The sequence below is a fragment of the Ananas comosus genome, linkage group 4 (assembly GCF_001540865.1).
Source record: "Ananas comosus cultivar F153 linkage group 4, ASM154086v1, whole genome shotgun sequence".
Taxonomy (NCBI): Eukaryota; Viridiplantae; Streptophyta; class Magnoliopsida; order Poales; family Bromeliaceae; genus Ananas; species Ananas comosus.
In genome coordinates, this window is record NC_033624.1 from 3,057,097 (window position 1) to 3,080,635 (window position 23,539).

Consider the following 23,539-nt stretch of genomic DNA (forward strand, 5'->3'; position numbering starts at 1 on the left):
TATATATATATTCATTTAATCTTAAACTTCAATAGACTAGTGCAAATTATCTAAATAACAAAACTCGTCCACGCTAATCTACTATTTTATAACATATTAATCTAATCCATTTAGAATAGATTATATATAAATCAATGGCCAATTACACAAATAAAAAAAAAGAGAAACTCAATCCATCTAATCTAATTTACTGTAATCAAAATATATTCATTCATAAATTACACACACAAGGAGCCGAGTTATGATATTATTGATAATAAATAAATAATAGTTAGTACTAACTTTTAAGCTTTTAAATTTACAGTAATAATACTATTATCAAATAGTAAACACTAGACATTTAGCAAATAATAAAAAAATAAATATTATTAATTTTCTAGTATTCTAGTTTTTCCCAAAAGCATTGAAATCATTCCTATTCCTTGATGGGTATGTCAATCTAACGGCCCTGATAGATGCACTTAAATAAAAAATTATTATTAAAATAAGTTGTTGAAAATAAGAATCCACAGTATAAAGTAACCCTAATTATGAGAACATGTCACAATTACTCTAAAATTAATTGGGTGGTGCCTTTCCTATTGGGCGTGTAGTGGTGGTGTGAATTAATCGTTGCTGTGCGAATAAAAAGACCTTTTTTTTGTTCCCATCCTCGATTCTTCTTCTCCTGCTTCTTCTGCTTCTTCTTCTTATTTTCCTTTTTGGCCCATGGATTGCGTGCGCTTCAATCCCTTCCTCTCCAATCCAACTCCATCACCAACGCCAACAACAAACCCTCTTCCTCTCCAATCCCACTAGACCCATTCAAAGGTATCTCCTTTTTCTCCCTGTTTCTCTATCTGGGTTGCCTTTTTTGGCGTTCTTTTTGGGATAAAAATTTGTTTTTTTAGATCGAAGGGGACGAAATGCGAATTGGGTTTCGTCTTTCTTGTTGTTCTTGATCTCGGTTATTGGTTAATCTTGTGTTTATTTGGGATTTGAGACTTTTTGGTGTTTATTAGGGTAAATTTTCATTTTTTTCATTTTTTTCCCCCTGTTCTTAGTCTTGATATATTGCTCTTTAGGGCACATATATATTTATTTTTTGCTATTTTTCCTTTTCTTCCCTTTGCTTGATTAATTTTGAATGTACGGAAAAATTGTGAATTAATGAGTTGAATGATCTAAATTTGCCTGGTCCTTTTCTCCTGATTGATTGATGTATGTAGGAAACATCTATATCACTTCATTTATGCAATAAAAAGTGCATCTTTTCTTTTTCCAGCCCCTCAATTTTAGATATACCTCAACCTCTTCGGCCACCGTTTTCTAATTTATATCTTAAAAAACCTATTTAATTTGCCAGATTCTTATGTTCTTCCTGGACTGCTTCAATTTCACACAATTTTGCAGATATTTTTTCATCAATTGTGCATTAAGTTTCCGCCATGATAAATCTGATTAGAACTGTGTTTTGGGCTTTCAATGGATAAGTAAATATGTTTACTTTTCAAATATATTGATCATGCTGTTGTGTCAGGATATATTATATGATGATGCAGGTCTCTAAGAGTTCTGTAATGGCGGTTAAGTCCTATAAGTACCAAGCAGAGGCGCTGGTTAAAGATTACTTGCTAGCCGATCCGATCGTCCCATACACCGCTGTTCTCGGTGGCATTGTCATGTGCAAAATGGTATATATCGTAATGATCTTCCATTTTGTATAATCTATTTTGTGGACTTAACAAAGTTGGTTTTGAAAATTTTCGCATGCGTATGACCTTTTATATCGTGGAAACAAAGATGATGCTGAAGAAGAGGTGGTAGATGAAAATTCATGTATAGTCTCCACACATCTTGCGGCCTCAGTATATGAATTGTGTAAGCTGCTAATTTGGGATATGTATGATAGTGGAAGAGTAAAGAGCTGGGTAAGGGGATCTTTGAGTCGAGAGAAGACCATATAAATATTTTTAACTTGCTAATGATATTTATTAGGATACCTAACAAAATAGGTATTTGATGTTGCTTTATTTGATTAGTTGTGAGAGTGTGCATAACTGGAATCATGGAGTATTCTGTAGGACAAGAAAGGGATGCACCAACATGGAGCGTATAATAAGTTTCACTCTGAGGAGGAAACTGGGTATTTTACCACGATGAGTTGTTAGCAGATTTGTGCAAAGTAGAGAAGCAAATACACCAAATACTTGATTTCGGTTTCTTTGCCCATTTCACAAACGTATTGGATACCTATACGCACCTGATACATGATGGATGATTCATTGGAATATCCAATATTAGATTCTCTTCAACTATTTGGGGAAAAAGAAATGTCTGGATAGTTGAGGGATACAAGTGATATGTTGACTTGTTGAGTTTAGATTGGAATCGACTAAAGACCTTCCACCAGAAACGCTAAACCACTTCATGACTCTGTTCATTTTGCTTTCTTGCTTTGGTGCTAATATGGATTTTGATGACACTTGCATTGCGCCTTCGTGGTTGATCAAGTTCAATATTGTTGTTTGCTCTGATTTATTATCTTTTTAGCAATGAACAAAGCTAGGATTCTTTTGTATTTTGGCACAAAATGGTTTGGTTGTTATTGTATGTTATTATTCATCTGAACCATTCCATTATACATCTTTATATATAACAGATTAAGAATAGTGTGTTAGAATTTGCTATGCTTTCATAGCCGTATTGTCTCATGTCTGTATCCTCTCTCTGTATCTGTGCAGCATTGTATATTACAGGATGGGATAATGAATAGTTGGACAATATCCCCTAGTTTCCTATTGCACCCATAATTGTAGTCATCATACTTTGGGCCGATCGGTCTAAGTGAGCCATCTTTAACAACTATTGTCACAATGTTGCTTAAGATTGAGACCTATTTGCTATCTAGAAATTTCATAGCAAGAAATCTCTTCTTTCATTAGTATTTATGCTGATCTAATGATTTATTTTAGGCTATAACTTTATTGAATTTGATGCATATTTCTATCAATTTGGTACCTTTATCTATGAAAATCGAAATAAACTGTAAGCTTGCGCTTGTCTTGTCTGTGTATTGCTCCAACTCATGATTGGCTGATGATTTCTGCTGATTTGTGCTAAAATATTGTTAGATTAAGGCCAAATACTTGAAAAAAAATATGTTGCATGCATGTGGGTCTAGTTTAAAAACAAAACCATCTTATTGTAGTAGAATTTTTTGTGTCCTCTCTTCTCTTCGTCTTCTTTTCTGACAACAGTAGAAATTTTTTTTCATCTTACTATAATAGGATTTTTTTTTTTTGGGTCATCTCTTCTTATTTTACAAAATAGGATTTTTTTTGGGTCATCTCTTATTATTTTACAATAATCTATCTTTTCATGGCCAGGCATATAATGTCACACATTTAATCAGCTCTCTATATTTCAAGGGGTATGCATCCCTTACAAAGAGTCAACGGATTGAGTGGAACAACAGGTGAGAATTATCACAAGCTATTGTTATCCTTTCTCCATTATTATTATTATTATTTTTATCTTTATAGACATTTTTATATCTGTACCCTTGTGAAATTATACATGTTATACCCTGCAAAATCTGAGTTTCACATATGCCTCTGAATAACCTAGTTTCTGGCATATACCCCTTATAGTTACAATCACAGAACGCTACTCAATTCAACTTCCCGCATGAGTTGGATCCATATTAAATTAGGCATCTTTGTAAGAAAATGATGCTTAAGCAGCATATATGGAAAATCAGATTTTACAGGGGTATATATATGTAAATAGATGATTTTTCACGCATATACATCTAAAAGATCCTTTCTTAAAATCCCATTAATATTTTTCTTTGACCTTTTGTAGGGGAATGTCCAGCGCCCATGCCGTTTTTATTACAGTTATGTCATTATATCTGGTGTTCTTCTCAGATCTATTCTCTGATCGCCTTGAAGGATTAGTTACATTTCGAAGCTCAAACATTTCCAATTTTACATTAGGGGTAACAAGACTTCTATCAAGCGGCCTTTTTTTTTTTCTTTTTGTTTATTATTTCAATACTTACTAATTATTTCCTCTTGTTAATTTTACAATTGAAAATTTTACCTTTGATAGGTTTCCGTTGGGTACTTCATCTCGGACATTGTGATGATACTTTGGCTGTATCCTTCCCTCGGTGGAATGGAATATGTTAGTAACCATCTTCTATTTGCAATAGCAGCTAGATATTTGCTGAACAAAACAAAAGAATCTGAGCTTTTGTTGTGGTGGGAAGCTAAATTGAAGCCTCTCAGTTCCTAAATTAGCCACTCAAATCAGAAGCTTTCGCTTGTGCTTCAACCTGAGGCTGTTGATTAAGCCATTTAGTGCATCTCCGGACACCTCTACTCAAGTAGCACTTTTGTAGTTTTGCAAATTAATCTGACGGATTACTTAAATATTCGATGAAATACTTTTCAGGTTCTCCATCATTTGCTCTCTATAATTGCTATCATTTACGCAATGTTATCTGGGGAGGGGCAGTTATACACATATATGGTTCTCATCTCAGAGACGACCACACCAGGGATAAACTTGAGATGGTAAATTGTACAAAAAAATTACTTGCACAAAATCGCATAGAAACTATACTATTTTGAACCTTTTTACATTCTGTATCTCTGTGCGTTGTTAAGGTTTCTTGACACTGCTGGAATGAAAAGATCCAAAGCCTATATGGTTAACGGAATTGCAATGTTCGTTGCATGGCTGGTATATAAATACTTTCTCTCTCTCTCTCTCTCTCTCACATAATTGAAGGTACTACAAAATAATGCGACAAACAAAGGAGTACCAAACAAGCTTGATATATTGATCATGTTCCAAAATGTTACAGTATGAAAATTTTGTGACTTTTAGTTAGTGTTTCTTTTGTGACTTTTAATTAGCATTTATGCTTCTTACTTTACTATGTTGCCTCAATAGGTTTGGGAGTTCTCTAAATCTCTGTTTACTTTTTGCAGGTGGCGAGAATATTTTTATTCATCTACTTGTTCTATCACATATATTTGCACTATGACCAGGTAAAACATCTACCTGAAAAATGACTCTTTGATCTTTAGAGCTTTTTCGGCTCGACTGGAACTTCTGTTGAAGTCCTACTTTACTAGTGCGATTTGAAGTGGCACTAACATCTTTTCCTTAAAATCCCCACGAACAAACATTCTCATATATCGGAGCTTCTGCTTTTGGAGCTAGAAACCCATTTTAGCTTCCGACCATAGCAAAAACGCCAAAATTTGTGTTCGCAAAGTGCATCTAAGAGCAGAGAAGCTACTTTAACGCCGGACCAAGCGAGCAGTTATTATGTAGACCGTTATAACAATACAATTTACTCTTCTTGCTTTTGACAGATCGAACAGATGCATATCTTTGGGTATGTTCTCACATTTCTAGTGCCCACAATATTATTCATCATGAACATGATGTGGTTTGGAAAGATCCTAAAAGGCCTCAAGAAAACATTAGCCAAGAGGCAGTGAAGAATGAGAAGATCAAGTTCATGGCAATCTCCACTTATCCGAACTTCGGTGCAAATATAATTTATATATATTTGTTCTCATTTCTTGTATAAAGTTCTTACTATTTTAGGTCATGAAGGGAGGAACCAGTAAGAGGTACCTTTTTTTAAGTGTTCAAAGAATTTAGGTTAGAGATCGGGCCCCATCTTTCTCCTTTCCGGTTAAAATAGTTGTATATTGTTTACATCTTACAACTTGTTTTCAGCGAAATTTCTACTGTAATCTTCTTTTGTTTCGGTTAATATTTATAAGTGTTTTTTGAGTAACGCTGTTCAATTTGAATACAAATTAGATTGTCGGTTTATGGTCGGTATATTACGGAGATATTTTGATAATTTTACGAATAAGAAAAGGAAAAAGGAATTTGTTCCTGATAAGTTATTAGTGATAAGTGCGAACCACAACCTAGTCACTTGTGTTTATATATATTTTTTTCGTATTTTCTCTTGATATAAAAAATTATTTTTATATATTTTATTTCTTATAGTTGATTTGTGAAATAAATTACTTACGTCAAACTATTTTTAAAGTTATTTTGCAGTAAAAATCAATTTTTTTAATATCGCAAGCCAAATTGTAAATTTGTTAAATTTTTATCGAATGATTGGGAAGTAATATTCGTAGGGACACGTGTTGCAGTTTTGTTGGTGCGGTACATAGACGACGTGGTAGAGAGGTTCCCGGTTAGTTATGCACTTATGCTCATAGTTCGCAAAATTTTTGTATCACTAATTACTATAATTAATTAATTGTAATTAAGTCATTAATAAAATATAATCCCATCTTAGTGATATTCTGTGGGGAATATGCTTGATTTATTTATTGCATACTCCAAAAAGACCCCCATTCAAATTTCATTCACTATTTTGGCAATAATGTGCTCAAACTGTTTAACACTTTGAAAGTGGTCACTCAACTTTATCTTTTTCCTTAATTGATGCTATTCTCTTTACCACATAACCTATTTATTTAAGTTATTTTAAATAATTAAGTAAAATATTTTAATTTTATGCATTAAAATATGATTAGATTATTAATTTGATTAATTATTTAATTTTTTTTAAAAAAATTAAGTTAAGAAGATATAAAAAAATATTTGTAGGATAAAGTTCAATTTATTCCAGTGTGATTTAGCGCACTTTCATTTTGCTAGTCATGTAATTGTAATTTTATTTACTATAAAATCATTGTCATATGTTAATATACCAATAAAGTGATATATTTTTAAAGCATAAATTGACAAAAAAAAATTTATCATCCTATAATTGTATATTATTACTTTATATTATATAATTTATAAAGTAAAAAGATAAATTAAAAGTTGATCGGTTTAGAATAAAATAAAATTAAAAATTGCAGAGTGGGAAAGCACAAATGTAAACTACAACAAGGTAAATTGAAGTTTACCTATGTTTATAAAAAAAAATTTAGAGGGCCATCTAAAAGAGTGTTTATAGTTGAGGGGCTTGCGTGTATTTTTACGGGAACACTTCGGGGTACACTTATGAGTACCCATAGCAGTGCGATATCATCGACATCAACGCCGCACCGGCTAGTCGCACCAAGCTGAACCCAACAGCTTCTGCTTCCCCAAATCCCCAATTTTTTTCCCCATTCCAACAATTTCTCGCGAGAAATCGAGAAATTCCCCTCCAAAACCCTACCGATCTCCCCAATTTCTCGTCCTCCCCTCCTCCCATGGCCTCCAACGGGAGCCCCGCGGTAGGTTTTCGCTTCCCCCTCGCGATTTCATCGCTTGTTTTTGGCTGATTAGGGTTTTCGCGATCAAATTCGACCCAGATTGTATGGATGAGTGAAAAGCTTGGATTTTTTGGTGATTTTAGAGGGTTTCCGATACGGAGAATAGCTTGGAGAGGATCAAGAGGCAGCTAACGTCGGGGTCGGGGAGGTATCTGCTTCAGGGGCCTCTTCTCAAGCGATCTGAGACGGTGGGAACTCCTGTACCTTGTTCTTTGAATGAATTACTGTTTAAATTGAACTACACTGAAATTTTGTTATAGATTTGTTCCTAAATTCATCATTAATCACACTGAACTAAAGTGGATGCGTGTTGAATAATCGTCGTGGAAGCTCACAACAATAACAGGGATTTGTCATTATGGTTATAGTTATCTTCAACACAATATGGCGAACTATTTCCATGAGCAGCTAATGGTGGATCTTTGTAATCATTCACTTGTTTGGAGCTTTTCCTACTTATATGCACTAATCTAATTAAATTATTTAAACAGTTGAGAAAATGGAATGAGAGGTGGGTGATATTAGATCCAACAACTGGGAAGATGGAATACAAGTAAGCATATTGGGCTTGTTTGAAATGCCCCACTTTGAGACCCTAATTACTGTTAGTCTTTTAATTGTTGTGTTTATTTATTTATTTCTTGGCGTAGGACTCGGAGAAGTGACCCAATTGTCAAGGGAGCAATAGTATTTGATGCAACTAGCACAATCTCTTTATCTCCTGTGAACTTCCAGTATGTCAGTTATCTATTCATGAATTAATTTATCTTGTTCGCTACTTAAAAAACCTTCTGATCTGTTCTTTTCTTGCTTGTTGCAGTGGATTGCAGAAGTATGATGGCTGTTGTTTTTGTATCCCTGTGGTTTTTATTTCATTATGCTATGATTTTCGTTACTTTTCAGGCTCTTGGCTGTATCTTTAATGGTGTTGGTTTCTTAACTAACTCATTAGATATTGGTACTCTTCAGAAAAAGGAGTATTTCCTTTGTGCAGAAACTCCCGGTGCTGCAAAAGCTTGGGTATCCACTTTACGGTAGGCTTGTGCTCTTGTGAAACCTATTTTCTTTCTCTCTCTTTCTTTTCCTTCTTTTTTGCCTTTATTAAATTCGAGGATATAGTAAGCTGGCTGGATGTGCAAGCCAAGCTTTCACTTTGTTTAATCATTGGAAAACTAGGCCACTTGATTGTAGACTATTTTTAGTGTGGTGATGTGAGGGAAACATGTATACAATGATGTCCCATTCAAAGAGAAGTAATTTGGAATTTCATTTACTCATGATCTACCGATTAATGGGATGGATAGTCAATCGAAAGTCATTGTATTTTGTTCTACGAGTAGTTTACCTTTGAAAAGATGAAGTTGAAGAACTTAATTAATAAGGTAATATGTATGGATAGTTCCTGCTCTACGTCTATACTCATAAACTCTCTCGTGTATTGTGATGACGTCCATCGCAGTCAAAAGAATCTAGGATTTTCTGTAAAATAATCAATCATTCGTGTAAAATGCTTCCTTGTTTTGTTACTTGAAATGAGGTTGAGGAGGTTTCGTAGAAAAAAAAAACAATGTGTTCTCCACATATGTCAAAGTGCCAGTATTAGAAACTTTTTAAGGACTAAAGTGTTTAAGTGAACAGTTTAGGAACTAAGTCGTGGTGTAGAAATGGTAAGGGACTATGCATATATTTTATCCAAAGTGATTTATTATTGACTATATTTATCCAGCAGTACATTTTTGCAATTCAAGAACTGTTCCACTTCCTAGCATTATCATTTGTGGTCATAACTGTTTCAAAAGCTCTCCTTGTCTGTATATTCTCCTTTTTCATCCTCACATTCCCGCAAATGTGTTTACACATATTCCTGCAAGATCTAATTTGCTTATTTCTCAAAGTTATATACCTCTGTACTTGCAAAGATACCCCTCTATAAAAAATTATTCTAGTATGAGACCAGCTTCTAATGATTTGAATGATTACCGAACTTAAGGGTATTGTTATCAGAAACTGCAATCTCAAGAAACATATATGAAATTCCAGATATATAAATAGATGTTTTCCAGGGATATTTTTGTGAAAGCTCCTTCTGATAATGATGCATCCTGTTCAATGATTAGTGCGACTCAGTTGGTACTCCGGGCTCATAAAGAGGCGGTGAATTCTTTGGGTGGTAATGGTTCTTCAAAATTAGGAACAGTGGCTGCTGTGGTGGCAGCTGCGAATGCAACTGCAATGGAGGCCTCTAAAGAAATAGAAGCAGCTATGAAGATTTCTTTGAAAGCAGCTTTGGGCGTGATGACAAGTAAGCCCAATGAAGATCCACTCGATGATTTAACGATCATGAAGGTGTGCATTATTAGCTGCATTATATGTTCGTTTTTTATGATCTTTTGACCAAAATGTTCATTCTCTTGATCATAAGCAAGAAACTAGAGATATCAAATTTCTACACCAGCCTTCTTAACTGGCTTAGTTTTAAGATTAATAAACCATGAATTTTGCTTCTGATGTATATGACCCACTTTAGATCATAGATGCATTGTTGCCTTCGAAATCAGCATGGTCTCTAAGTAACTCAATCAAGGCCTTTCGGTAGTTATATTGACTAATTTTGTAACGACCTAGCCCGTTGGGTCCAAACCATTGGCCTAAAATGCTCTAGCCCAAGTTATTAGTACTAGAGTGCTAGCCATATTTAAGGCCCTCACAATCCCCGACGTTATCCGAGGTGGGATTATTTGGGTGTCCCAATTTTTGCTGAGGAATAATTGTTTGAAATTTTTTTTCAATGGTTTGGTTATGTTCATCAAGACCATATGTTATGCAGACTAAAGAGTAGCTATTTCAATCAAGTTGAAGCTGCTTTAGGATGTAGAAGGGACTTAGAATAGACGATATCCATCTATTAAGGTTATCCGCATTTAGTTTGATAATATAAAAATAAAAAATTTTCTTCATATCTTTCTGTTAGTTGATTTGAAAAGTATAATGCTACAACAGTCAGTAATGGTCAATAACACATTTTCAAGAGTTCTATATAAATTGATATTAGTGCCTCTCTATTCTTATTTACAGGAGACTCTTCGTGTCAAAGACGAGGAGCTGCAGCAATTAGCTAAGGATATTCGTGCTCGAGACTCCACAATAAGAGAAATAGCAGATAAGCTAACTGAGACTGCCGAGTCAGCTGAAGCTGCTGCTTCTGCAGCTCATGCAATGGATGAAGAGAGACGGCTTCTCTGCGCTGAAATCGAGCGTCTAAAAATTGACTCAGGGAAACAAATTGAATCATTCATGCTCAAGGTGACAATTAATTTTGACTATTTTGGTTAAACTTGACAACTAATTTTGCCTAGGTAGATTGGACTTAGTTGAAGTATATAACTTTGTTCAATATAAAAACTTTTGCAATTTTCAATCCCAATAATGGGTAGTACTATTAAAGATATTCGCTTGTTATAATTCCCCTGCAGTATCACCTCTTTACATACGTCCCTGCAGAATATGAATTTTCACATATGCCCTATGTATCCTTGTGCTTATAAAACTGCCTCTCTTTTAAGAACAGAAATTCTTTCTAATACAAAACCCTTGCGCGTATAAAACTGCCCCTCTTTTAAGAACAGAAATTCTTTCTAATACAAAACCAACTTGCCACTTGAACAGAATGGCCGCCCAGCTTAATGATGTTAATAATATTTTCTTTGCGCTTCTCAGTTAAGAGAATCAGAAGAAAAAGTAATAGCCCTGAGTAAAGAAAAAGAGGTTTTGCTGAAGCAAAGAGATTCAGCCCTTCGAGAGGCACAATTGTGGCGCTCTGAGCTTGTGAAAGCTAGAGAGCGTGCAGTGGTGTTAGAAGCAGCTGTTGCTCGAGCAGAAGAAAAAGCTAGAGTTTCAGAAGCAGATGCAGATGCCCGAGTAAAGGATGCTGCGGAGAAACTGCAGGCCGTTGCAAAAGAGAAAGAAGAGCTCCTAGTTCTTGTGAATCTTTTGCAATCTCAAGTCCAGAGGTTTGGGTCATGATCTTATAATTGTTTACAATATTTCTATTAGCAGTGTTTCATCATTAAAGAAGGATATGAAGAACCAAACATCTAGCTAACTAGTATCTTAATACATTTTTGCGATTCCTTACTAAGAATATATGATGGATCCCTGGAAAATTACTAGTTATTTACTACTGCACAAACACAAAAAAGCAAAAAACAAAAAAAAAAAAAAAAGAAGAAAATTTACATACAGATGGTATACTTCTGTTCTAATGAAGGGTTCGTTATCCCAAGTAACAAAAAGATGAATATTAGGAATCATGGGTAAATTGCACAAGAACTTCCACTTTTTGAGTGGTTTCCTTTAGCCCTTAAAAACTTTCGAATATTACAGTTGGATCCCTGATCTTTCCAATTTGTTTAGTGTCTTATCCTATGTTAGTGAATTTCTTGGTTACATTGGATAGAAATACTTGCATAATTGCTATATGAGAATTGAGAAGTGCAAAAGTTACTTTCATGGCAGTTATATTTCTGGTTACACTATTACGCTCGATTCCTTTTCAGGGAACAAAGCAGCACGAAACAAGTCTGTGAGGAGAGACCAGAGTCGTGCTCCAGTGGGGCCCGCAACAATCCGCCACTGACGAAGCACATGGATTCATCCGAGGATGACGTGGACAAGGCCTGTTTGAGCGACTCGCGAACGGTACCGGTTTCTGAGAACAGCATGGTGCAGCTGGCAGTTGATGGAGTCGACATAGGTTTGATCGGTGATCCAGAGTGGGCGGGCGATTTTCGGCCATCTGATGCAAGAATAGCCGATGTTAGAGAAATCTCCCCTGAATCAGAAGGGGGCAGCTTGGATATCCCAGTTGTGAGCCCACCAGTTAATGAGAGTTCTTTCCAACCATGATAAAAGGGCTCTTGATGATAAAATGATAGAGAAGGTTTTTTTTTTTTTTTTTTTTATAATGAATATGATGCGATTGTAGACAACTATGCTAAGAAAGTGTGTGGAGATTTCTACTTTGAGGATGATAAAGGAATAGAGTTTTCTGGTGGTGATATTTGGTAAGATATACTGTTGTTTATGTAATGTCTATGTTGTATTAAATTATAGAGATGAATAAAAAGGTCATTGGTAGTGTCTTGTTTGTGATGATTCAATGTGTATTATGGACTGGATGGTAAATTACATCGCTTGTATTATTTGTAAATTATTCACGGCAAATATTGGATCTTCTTGTTTGTGAGAAAGTCTCCTCTCTTTAGGATTTATAACTGGTCGATCCTATTGAGCATGAAACGGTGAAAAGTCTAAATGAGAGTAACATTGTAATTTTATACTAAATAAAGAAAAAAAATAATGTTAGTTTCATAATTTTAAGAGAGAGTTTTGACTGAATGTTATTTTTATATAGAATGACTGCTACAAAGATAACATTGCCTAGGTATATAGCTTCCACTTTTGAGTAGATTTAAGAAAAGCAATAAATAGTGCATAGAATGAGTACAAATAGCACTCGTCATTCAACTTAATTACATTTCAATTTCTTAGACCTTTCTGCTGTGCAGTCATGAAGAAAAGCCCAGAATAAAAATTATTCGCCATCTTAGTACGATGAAATTGTCCTTGTTGAAGGTTTTTTTTGTTTGAAATTTTCTAGAAATAAAAGCACTTCCCCTTGGATTTAGATCTTGTACTTCAAAAATGCCAGTCATTTTTATGCCTGCAAAAATTGGATGATTTCTAAGCGAGACAAACAAGCTAAAAACATCTCACTAGCAATCATACAATTCAAATGTTTAACCAAATTTAAAGTGATAATCAAAATCAACTAAGCAACACACAAACTTCACCAAAATCAACCATCCTGAACTTTCAGAATGCCGTTCCGGATTTAATGATTTTCCAACCGCAATAAATAACAAAACAGATCTTTCCAATTTCAGTGAAAGTTGTGTATGCTACTTATGCACCCCATTTGTTTATGTACATCACAAAATGATACAAATTGGTCCTATATGCAGATGACAAAAAAGTGAAACGAAAGATCAACAAATAGTATAGCATATTACACATCCAAACAAATTCCGCATCTGCTGCAATAAGCATCCATCTTCATCGTAGTGCGACAAAACACATCCTTCGAAGTAGCTGTAGATAACTCCTCTTTATCTTTAGGTTGTTCGATATTACCATTAAAGCATCCAACTTTTTTCTTTGTTTTCTCCTTTTCTTTTTAATTGCGCTATGTCACTTGTTCATTTTCATTCTGTGGGGTATCTGTGAAAACTTGGCCCTGTTCTCGAACATCTCTAAACATAGAAAAAAAGGAAACCAATCCATCAGAAGCGCCGCCCCCCAATAGCCAAAGCAAGAGCGAACCGAACGGGCCACCTGGCCCATTGTTCTCCGGTTGTTGAGCACCTGGGTCCGGAAATCGGAGCGGGTCAGCAACTTCTTCCCGGTTAGGATTTGGGCCTGCTTGTTGAGTTTGAGTTGTTCTTGAAGGGTCTGGAAGATCATGAGGAGGATGTTCCAGATTGTCCCGCACATTTAGTCTTGCAATGTGAAGCGTTGAGGTGTATATGGTTGACGAAAGGTGAAGCTGGCCTCGGCTTCTGATGAACCTCTGAAGAGCAGGGACCTACGAAGGGGCACACAGAGTATAATGACCAGTAATAAAAGGATTAAAAGCCTAACATGCTGATAGAAGGCTAAATACAGCAAACTCCCTGTAAAAACTGTAATTTTCACGTCTCTAGGGTGTTATTCAGTAGAAGACGTTAGTGAACTAATAAAACGTGGCAATTTATAAAGAATCATTGGATTGGAAGCGAATACAAAATGGCAGTTAAAATCTATAGCAAAGGGTTCCAAGAGAAAAATGAATATCCACTAACTAAAACAGAGATAACTTACCTCGAAGCGGTTCCAGAAATACAGTATCAAGTGTTGCATGAATGCAGCAGTTGCGGAGAAAGCCAGATATGAGAACCCTTAGTATCAAGATAAATGCATTAGTTTTCTTTCAAAGGCATATAGCTATGTGTACCTTTGAATTGACGGGGCTTGAGATTGCATACCATAAGCATAAGAAAATAGGTAGATGTGGAAAACCAGGAAATAGAGCAAAAAAAATCGAGGAAAGAACTGCATCGAGATCCTCGTCCGTACACTGTATATCAAGCAATACAATTTGATTATTGCATTCATAATATTAAAATTGGCGGTAAGTATGACACTATCAACAAAGCTGCACAAGCCTGGCCAAACAGGCATTAGCCCTACCTAACTTTTCCTTCAACTAATAAAAGGGAAGTTAATTACCTGATCATTGTAAAGAGTTCGCACAACCATACAAGAGTTAAAACAAGAAATGCTAGTAATTGGTCGTCATAGAACTCAAATAGGAAAAACAGGATTCCAATCATAATCTGCAAGGATCGAAAAAAAAAAGAGCATGAGAAAGAAAATATGCAAAAATTTCAACAAGTATTTGCTTAAAGCACTGTTTATCATTCGGCCTATTCTTAATTTTACAGAAGAATGCTCTCACCGGCACAAAAACCAACGACTCAATGACGTGCACAAAAATCAATTGAAATGTGGGAAGCTGGTGGCGCGCATGGTGTTGAAGCTGCACTGAATTTGTTATTAAAAAAAAAAAGAGTAAGTTATCTTGGATAAATGATAGGAATATTAGCTATCATCCACCAAATCAAACATAAGAGAAGCAACTTAAACCTGTAAATTTGAGCATGCGTGATTGTGTCTCTCTTAAGGTAAATGAGACTGACATTGTGGTTGTGAAGAAAACAAATAGTGACATGATAAGCACACCACATTTGGTCACAAAGTAGTCTGCATGAGTAAAAGATTAAGTAGATAAGTCAAAATAATGCAGGTAGTACATTTCAAACACAAAACAGCATCCAACACCCAATAGCAAAAAGAAAGAAGGTTTTAAATTCTTATTACTGAAACATCTATTTACATATATACCGATGTATAATCTGTATCTAATATATCCCCCTCGACAATGCAATTTCTTATAAAAATACCCTTATCTAAAGTAGATGACTAATTTGATTACTGGGGGACATGGTTAATTATTAGAAAAAGGTTTTCAAAAAGTGGTAAATGCCCTGTATGAAAATTCAGATTTCACAGAGTACACGTGTTAATAGATACTTTCGGATAAATGTAAATACTTCCATAACTTCACTAGGTTTTCTAGAGTTACCAAACAATTATGATTATGATGAAAATAATCAAAGATCAGAGAAGAATTCCCTAACTATGCTCGGAGAAAAGATTCTTTTGGACTTTTTAAGTGTGTAGGACTTGTTATACAAGATTCAGAAGACATACTTGCAAACTAAATTACAAAGCAAATGACACATATTTTAAGGAGAATGATTAAGAGAAAAGAGTAGTAATTCTCCAAAGATAATGATAGTTTAGCAAACCTCCGAATCTTGGAGCTGTTGCTGGTTCATGTCCATAACTGAGATCATAAAATTCCTTCGTTTGAAAGTTATATAGATAGCCTGCATAAAGAAGCATATACTGTTGGAGTACAAAGAAAGCAAGGTAAAACAAATCAATAGAAAAGGCATATAACATCACTAATTGATGAAAAAGAATGAGTATTGTATGATAATGAAAGGAAGAACATATCCTACCTTTCCCAGGAGAACTCAATAAACTGTTTGTAAGAATAGTGTCATAACCAACAATACTGTTTATCAGAAGCTGTTGCCACCTGAAAAGGCAAGAAAGATTGCCATGGCGTTACACCCCATGAAGTTTTTTTTTGTTTAAAAAAATCCTTATGGTTGCCTAGCAAAAGAACTGAACAGTATTCCTTGTTAAAGTTCATGACCAAAATAGAGAAAATATCTAAACAACGTCGAGAAGCTACAAAGTTGACAAATATTGGAATTACCACAAGTAACTATGCAAAAATACTATGAAGTCCACACATTTCACAATTTTAAAACTCCTTAAGTAAGAAATCAGTAAGAACCTATTTCCGAAGCAGGAACTTTGAGCAGAAATTGTAATGTTGATGGTCCGAATACCATGTCGCGACTTAGCTCCTTCAGAAAGTAAGAAATAACCCTGCAATAAAAAAGCAGAAGCCAAAAGGCACTTCTTAAAATGATATGCCTTACATGAAATAAGAAATTAGGCTACACATGTTATCTTTATTATTCAAATTATCCAATAATTAAGAAAGGGTGACACAACTTTGAATTTTTCTTTCCCTAGGATTATCATACAAATCCAGCAGTAAAGACCCAATCCCAAGTACTTGGGATTACAGGATCTTGCATTTTATATTGTTCAACAAATCTTTTTTTCCTAAAGATGATAAAAGCACAGAGAAGTCCTGAAGGAGCTAACACATAAGGATAGATAAACCCAATGTTTGACCAAGATAACTATCTCAAGCCATTAGATGCTTGGAGATAAGAAGATTGCATCGAGTCAGGCCATCCTTACTCGAGGTTAATGAAACTATTTATACCTGAGTCAAGATGTATGAACGAACATAAACATGTACATAGTGCAATACCTTGTCTACAGTGTAAAGATATGTTGGCTCAAATGCTTTGCTTCTTTTCTCAAGCCATTTCACTGTAATAAACACCAGAACCTAGCCAGAAGTTAGGAAAAATGAATGCTGGAACTATTCAGAGAAAGTAGGGAAGAATAGAATAGCTCTAACAGAAGCAAGCTGTCAAGAGGGATAAACAGTATGGGAAGCTCAATGTGTGCACCATTCATATTATCTACCTTAGCAAAAACTTTTAACAGATAAGGCATTATAGTAACATGAAATATTGAGAAATTTTATATATCTTACCTATCAATGAGCTAAGATATTCCATTCGAAGCTTATGAAGACTCTTCAAATTATCAAGAAATTCATTCCACCTTGAATTGTACTGAACATATAAGGCAGCAACAGGTAAGTTAATCTCGTAGATCAAAAGAAATATATGTTATACAACAAAATGACCTTTTTTCAACTTAAAACATTGAAACTTATGCATTTATTGTTGAAGATTCTAACCATCAATTGGGCAGCATTAACCGCAACAAGCCTTGCATTCTTGCAGAAGGTAATAATTTGTTTGTACCATTTACTAAAGAAATGGATAACTGCTGCTCTGAATGATTCTTTCATACCCCTTTCACCTTGCATAGTCTTCATAGCAGTAGTAGTAGTATCAGCTGCATATTCCCATTGAGGCTCGTGAAATTCTTTATCTTTATCGCCTTTTGAAGATCTAAATATTAATTTACTCCTCCTAGTGCCTGAACCGATCCAATTTGACCAAAACTTGGTTGCCAGAACAGCAAACTCATCGCCATTCACTTCAGAAAGTTTGGAGTTTTCAGTTGGATTTTCATGATTTTGGAAACCCACGGTGTTGTGGTTAGTGGCACTTGCATCCCATAGACCACCACTGACTATCTAAAAGATTGTGAAGTCGTAGCATGCACAATATTAGTAAACATGTGATAGAAAAAAGATCAAGTAAAAGAAAGATTGAAATCCTGTCGAATATAAATTGCATCATTCTAAAAGCTCATGAACTGGAATTAGAGGTGAAAATGTATAGTTAGTATGCATAATGTTTTGAGGGAACACATGGATTTTAACTCAAACATCACAAATCTAGCAAGTAAAGGTGCTAATTAACTACTCAAACCACGCAGAGGATGAGAGTAAATTAGGTGTACCTTAATCTGAACAAGTTGAGCTTCAGTAAATTCACTTCCTGAGAACTTGCTTGAACAGCCGGGCTTAACATGTCAAAATAACATATTTGAGTAAGAGAACATAAGGGAATATATATGTGCTAACCAAGACAAAGCAAAATGTGATCTTTAGTAATCCAATCACAAAGAAATACTTGAAAACTAACCTAAAATCAAAGATTTCTATCTAAGCACCATATCAGTTAAAAATACCAGCCATCCTTCAACAATTTAGATCAAGATGGTACTAAAAAAGGACTAGAAGAGCTTCCTGATCTTAAATTGAGCATTAAGCAGTAATCATGTTCAAAATCTCAGTAGACTATATTAAACTATGTGCTTTATTCCCATGGTTTTTGGGCGTTTAGCAAATGAAAAATATAAAGTTTCTGGATTTGGCCGAATTCTGAAATGAGTTCCTGCCCAAGAAAAGTAGAAGCTCTAACATGAAACTGTTAGTGCTTCTAAGTGCAGTGGGAAACAATCTGGAGAATTCTTTAGTTGCCATGCTTCTTCAGGCGGCTCTGCTCAAACAACATCTTTGCAGAAGCTCGCTCCAACAATAACAACAAAAGTACTTCAATTCACAGTCAAAACCCTAACTCCTTCCCAATACTTAAGCACTCAACAAGTACACGCAACAGGCCAATCCAGCCCAAACAGTCCCAAAAGGAACGATATTTACAACCCAATTGAAGCATTTCACACCACAACCAACACCAAACCCCACGCAGAAACCCTAATTCCTCCTCCGATTTCACAATCAAAGACACCATTAAACATCAAAAAACAAACATAATCCAATCCCACCCCTCACCTGCTGCACGAAGTTGGTGTGCATGACGACGAGCAAGCAGAAGAGGACCACAGCGACGGCGAGGTGCGCGTACTCGAGCGCGAGGCGGATCCTCGGCGTGAGGAGCTGCGAGAGCATGCCGGAGAGCCGCGCGTGGACGCGGAGGAAGGTTTGCTCCGGATCCATCTCCTCCGCCGCCCCCGCCACCGCCCCCGACGAGGATTCTAGGGTTATAGGAGAACCTAGGGTTTCCTCCTCCGCTTTGATGCTCCACCAGATGATCGGAGCGAGATGAAACCCTAGAAAGAGGAAAAGGGATCAGGGAGGGTGGAGCAGTGGGCGAGAAGATTGGGAAATATTCGATTCTGTCCTTTTCTGTAATTTTGTATTCTTTACGGTAGTTCCGTTGTTTTTTCCTTCTATTTTCTGTGTGCTTTATTTTCTATGTGCATTTTTTGGGAATAACCAGTAGCATTTTCTTTTTATTTTAGAGACTAAATTGCATGTTTAGTCCTCAGACTATAAACCACGTGACACTGTAATTCTTAAATTTAAGTTACCATAATATTTAGGATCAATTTCTAAAATTACAATCCAAAGTCTACTATCTAATTTAATTAACTAAATATTAATACATTATATATTACAGTGGATAATGCAATAATAATTAAGATATATTATATTATTTTTATATAACTGATGTGTTAATATTTAGTTATTATCTAAATTAAGTTGCGAAACTTGATTACAGCTATTCGAAATTTTTGAATAAAAAATTATAATAAATTAAAATTTAAGGATGGAAAGCCATGACTCTCGTAGTTTGAGGACCAAACTTGCAATTTAGCCTATTTTTATTATTAACTTATACACCGCATTGGTCATCCCGTTACTCTCGACCACCGTATGCAACCTAGCCCATCCACCAAGAAACAATAAAACTTAATATATAATAAAATAATGCACTTTTTATTTCTCATAACTTTTGACTCAAAATTTTTATATTATTATAATTAACTTTATAGTTGATTCCAATTGGTTGGGTTATTAATGTAATAGTGATGTAGAGTATAATAATCGATAATGAAATAATTACTAAGATATAATAGTACTATCACATTAGCTAAATATTAATATTTAGTCTCTAAATAGGACTGTGAATTTTAATTATAATAATTTAAAAGTTTGAACAAATAGTTATAATAATAAATTACGTTTAAAACCAATGTGTCATGAATATTACAGTTTGAGGACCAAAAGTGTAATTTAATAATGTAGCCATAAAGTAAAGAAAAAATGCTATTTATAATTCCCATAAGGGGGTGGATGATATACCCCCTTCATCACAAAGTTTAAAATTACTTAAATTTTTAGTATTTAAGAAAATTTGATAAGAGAATGGTCCAATATGGGCCCAAATTTTGATAAGAAAATAAATCTAGTTGTTAAAATTAAAAATTAATGTGGTTTTTGAAAAAAAAAAAAAAAAAACTCTTAAAGTTAATAGGGTGTTTATGCATTTATTCTATTAGAAAATTTGAAATTAAAATTAGCTATGTTATCTGTAACACGTAGATCTATCTCAGATGTACAAATCTTACACCCTAGCCTTTGTATAGAGTAAAGTTTTCTACTTGACTTATCATTTTTTTTTAACTAAAAATCTCAAAAAAAGTTTAAACCATTGAATTTCGAGGGTGTAAGATTTATATTATACAGGAGGTGTACATATATACAGCATTTTTCCTAAAATCACAGGTCCTTTGATTTTGTATTGTTAGGTTACATATAAAAAAATGAAGGAAAATTTTGATAATTTACTATCATATGATTTTAAGCTAAGTATTTAATCACTAGTCAGTACACTATCCATCTTTTTTTTATAAAAATTTGTCATTATAATGTCTTTGAACTATAGTTGAATGTCTTAATAAAAGTTTGTGAATGAGGAGAAATTTTGAGAAACTCCTATGTGATTTTTTTTTTTTTTAAGTCAATTACATTTTAATCATAGCGTGTGAACAATCCAACCCATATAATTGTGAGCGTGTATTATCTGTACGTTTTTCTTCAGATGAGATTGTTCTGCAATCCATGTGATAGTAAGATATATCTTACCGTTCACCATCGACAGTGAATCAACAATCGTAAGGGCTTGGTGGTTGATACCCGAGATTCAAATTCGAATCCTAGTTGATTCATATTTCCAGCTAAGTTTATTTATAAATGAAACAGACGAAGCGGGTAGCATGTTACTTTTCTCTCAAAAAAAACAATAGTAAGAGATTAGAATATTTATGAATAATTAGATTCAAAAGTTAAATTTTTCAAAAAATATTATGGATCCCAAGAAAGATAGCAAAATCTCCATCCTAAATTAACTAGTAATTCTTCTTCTGGAGTAGAAATTAACAAGAAAAGATCAAAATTCCCATCTTCAAAGAGAAATATAACACAAGTTAAAAAGATCAAAATTCTCTTTAATAACAAGACCAATTTATTCAACATATGAACAAATACAAAATTCCACTCCACCCTCTATAAAATGTGCCAAACCAATTAACATGTCTCACACATTACCAAACAAACCAAACAACTAACTATTTAGAAAAGATTACCAAATAATTAAAACAAACTAAACATTTTCCTCTCCTTAACTCATTTCGATCTCAAACATGATCTGGCCCATGCCCTTGCTTCTTTATGTGAGATGCAGGAGACGAATCCGCGGAGCCCGGCGGAGGCTGCGGGACGCCGTAGATCTGCGAGCCGACCCCCGTCCGCGCCTCCTCGCGCCCCCTCGCCTTTCCGAGGAAGTAGCATCCGAATCCGAGCAAAATAGTGAAGAGGATAAGAGGAAGGGAGAGTACAATCACAAGACCCATTGTTGTGTATGTGTGCAGCTTCAAAGCAAAAGGGTCGCTGTATAAATAGAGGAGAGGGGCCTTTTTGTTTATTATTATTATTATTTTTTGAATGCTTATACTGGGAGTAGAGATTCAACTTGACCGTTGGGTAACGGTCGAATTTTTTCAATCATCATTTATAGTTCGGCTAGTATAATAACATGGAAACTAAAATGTAGCGGAGTCAAAAATAGTGTTTATTATATCTCGATTTAGTTACAACTTACAACTTACCAAAATATGTTAAATATCATTCTTTGGCTGTTTAAACTTTCTGGATTTATTTGAATGTCGAAATAAACTATCTAGCGATAGCCGATGCACTATAAGAAACATTCTTTTATATATAAATTTCATACAGATTCCTATAAATATATCGAATAATAGATATATCACTATAATCAATTTTTTATAGTTATTCCTACAAAAATCCTAGTGTTTTCAACTATACCTATGCTTTTAGGATTCGTTAAAAAAGTATAGTTAACTATAGATAAAATAATTAATCTTAATTAATGAATGAGGTAAATTAACCTTTTTGCCTCTCTTGTATTATTCGTGATGGCAGAAAGTAAAAAAATAACCTTTGAAAATTTTTTGAAGGTCATTTATATATAATTCTAACAGTTGGGGCTTTTGAATGGATATATTTGTGATAAAAAAAATGTTATTTCACTTATCCTCTATTAAAAAATAAGCAGTACTGTAACGATAACAAATCAGAAGGACAAATATGAATATCATTAGATTTTTATAAAAATATAAATATACAAAGTTAAACTTTTTATTATTCAATATGTCTACATAGAGTTGTATGAAATTAACTTAATATTTATTATTGAGTAGAGCTACTATGCTATTGAAAATATAGAGAATCTGATGCTTCCGACTTTTTAGCCCTTAGATCAACTTTTTTTATCATTTCTAACTTTTGGATTAAAACTATTATCTTGTGGGGACTACTCAACCCTAGGGGTACTACTCAACCCTAAAAAGGACTGTAATCATTCAAACCGTATAATTCTTGATTTAATGGTCAAAAGATCGAAAGCATCAAATACTCTATACTTCCGATAGAATAGTAGCTCTACACTTTATTATTATGATAGTGGCTGTTCAGAAGGGTACAACTACAGCAAATCAAGCTACATGGAAAGTGGTTGGTATGCTTTTTCAGTGTTTTTGGATGGTTGGTTGTTTTCTTTTCTTTTCTCTTTTTTTTTTTTGTCTCTTTTAATTTTATAATTAAAAAACTAGGTTCAAAGCGAAGGGTTTTCACATAAATTTTATATAAAATACATTATTTACAATTTATACAACAAATAAAGTCGTTGTAGTATAGTGGTCAGTATCTCCGCCTGTCACGCGGAAGACCCGGGTTCGATCCCCGGCAACGGCGTTTTGTGTTTTTTCCTCTTTTTTGGAAAAAAAAAACATTGTGACTTAAATAATATTTGACAAATTTTGTACTATTTGCCATTACATTCATATTCTTGTTTTTATATTTTTGACTGTATTTGTATTTAAATTATTATATTTTTATTAGTTTTATTTTCCACAAAGTAATTTCATTGCAAAAAAAAAGCGGACTTTTTGATTCAAATAATGTTTGTTTTAAAAGAATCTACTCAAATAATTTTGACAAAATTAATACTCTTTGCCACTATATATATGTTTTTTATATTTTTGTCTCTATTTATATTTTTGATTAGTTTTATTTGCAACAAAATAATTTAACAGCAAAACAAAAAGACTTTTTGGCT

At 34.2% G+C, this 23,539-nt stretch overlaps 4 protein-coding genes and 1 non-coding gene across 6 annotated transcripts; 3 read left to right on the forward strand and 2 right to left on the reverse strand.

Moving 5' to 3' along the window:
* Window positions 559-5,806, forward strand: LOC109709547 (transmembrane protein 56-like). 2 transcript variants are annotated; one of them, XM_020231830.1, is made up of 9 exons: window positions 559-810; window positions 1,542-1,673; window positions 3,369-3,457; window positions 3,847-3,982; window positions 4,096-4,170; window positions 4,441-4,562; window positions 4,656-4,731; window positions 4,983-5,042; window positions 5,373-5,806. In XM_020231830.1, exons 2-9 carry the CDS (start codon window positions 1,560-1,562, stop codon window positions 5,499-5,501), a joined length of 801 nt encoding a protein of 266 aa, XP_020087419.1. In that variant the 5' UTR covers window positions 559-810; window positions 1,542-1,559; the 3' UTR covers window positions 5,502-5,806. The 2 variants fall into 2 exon arrangements, with proteins under 2 accessions (XP_020087419.1, XP_020087418.1); XM_020231829.1 differs by having other exon boundaries at window positions 560-810; window positions 1,520-1,673.
* LOC109709315 (switch-associated protein 70-like) lies at window positions 7,089-12,460 on the forward strand. The gene is made up of 10 exons (XM_020231490.1): window positions 7,089-7,262; window positions 7,385-7,489; window positions 7,793-7,854; window positions 7,952-8,035; window positions 8,122-8,153; window positions 8,254-8,335; window positions 9,419-9,647; window positions 10,377-10,604; window positions 11,019-11,311; window positions 11,858-12,460. Exons 1-10 carry the CDS (start codon window positions 7,239-7,241, stop codon window positions 12,204-12,206), a joined length of 1,488 nt encoding a protein of 495 aa, XP_020087079.1. The 5' UTR covers window positions 7,089-7,238; the 3' UTR covers window positions 12,207-12,460.
* On the reverse strand, window positions 13,192-19,239 carry LOC109709228 (membralin-like). Its single transcript, XM_020231343.1, has 14 exons — window positions 18,892-19,239; window positions 18,057-18,119; window positions 17,383-17,787; window positions 17,173-17,254; window positions 16,882-16,943; window positions 16,330-16,424; window positions 15,986-16,065; window positions 15,770-15,850; window positions 15,045-15,161; window positions 14,857-14,942; window positions 14,628-14,734; window positions 14,384-14,475; window positions 14,220-14,296; window positions 13,192-13,944 (listed from the first exon to the last, which is right to left on the reverse strand). Exons 1-14 carry the CDS (start codon window positions 19,054-19,056, stop codon window positions 13,546-13,548), a joined length of 1,911 nt encoding a protein of 636 aa, XP_020086932.1. The 5' UTR covers window positions 19,057-19,239; the 3' UTR covers window positions 13,192-13,545.
* Window positions 21,330-21,778, reverse strand: LOC109709564. Its single transcript, XM_020231861.1, has one exon. The coding sequence runs from the start codon at window positions 21,753-21,755 to the stop codon at window positions 21,540-21,542; it is 216 nt and encodes a 71-aa protein (XP_020087450.1). The 5' UTR covers window positions 21,756-21,778; the 3' UTR covers window positions 21,330-21,539.
* Window positions 23,104-23,175, forward strand: TRNAD-GUC. The gene has a single exon. It is a non-coding gene; the product is annotated as a tRNA-Asp (tRNA).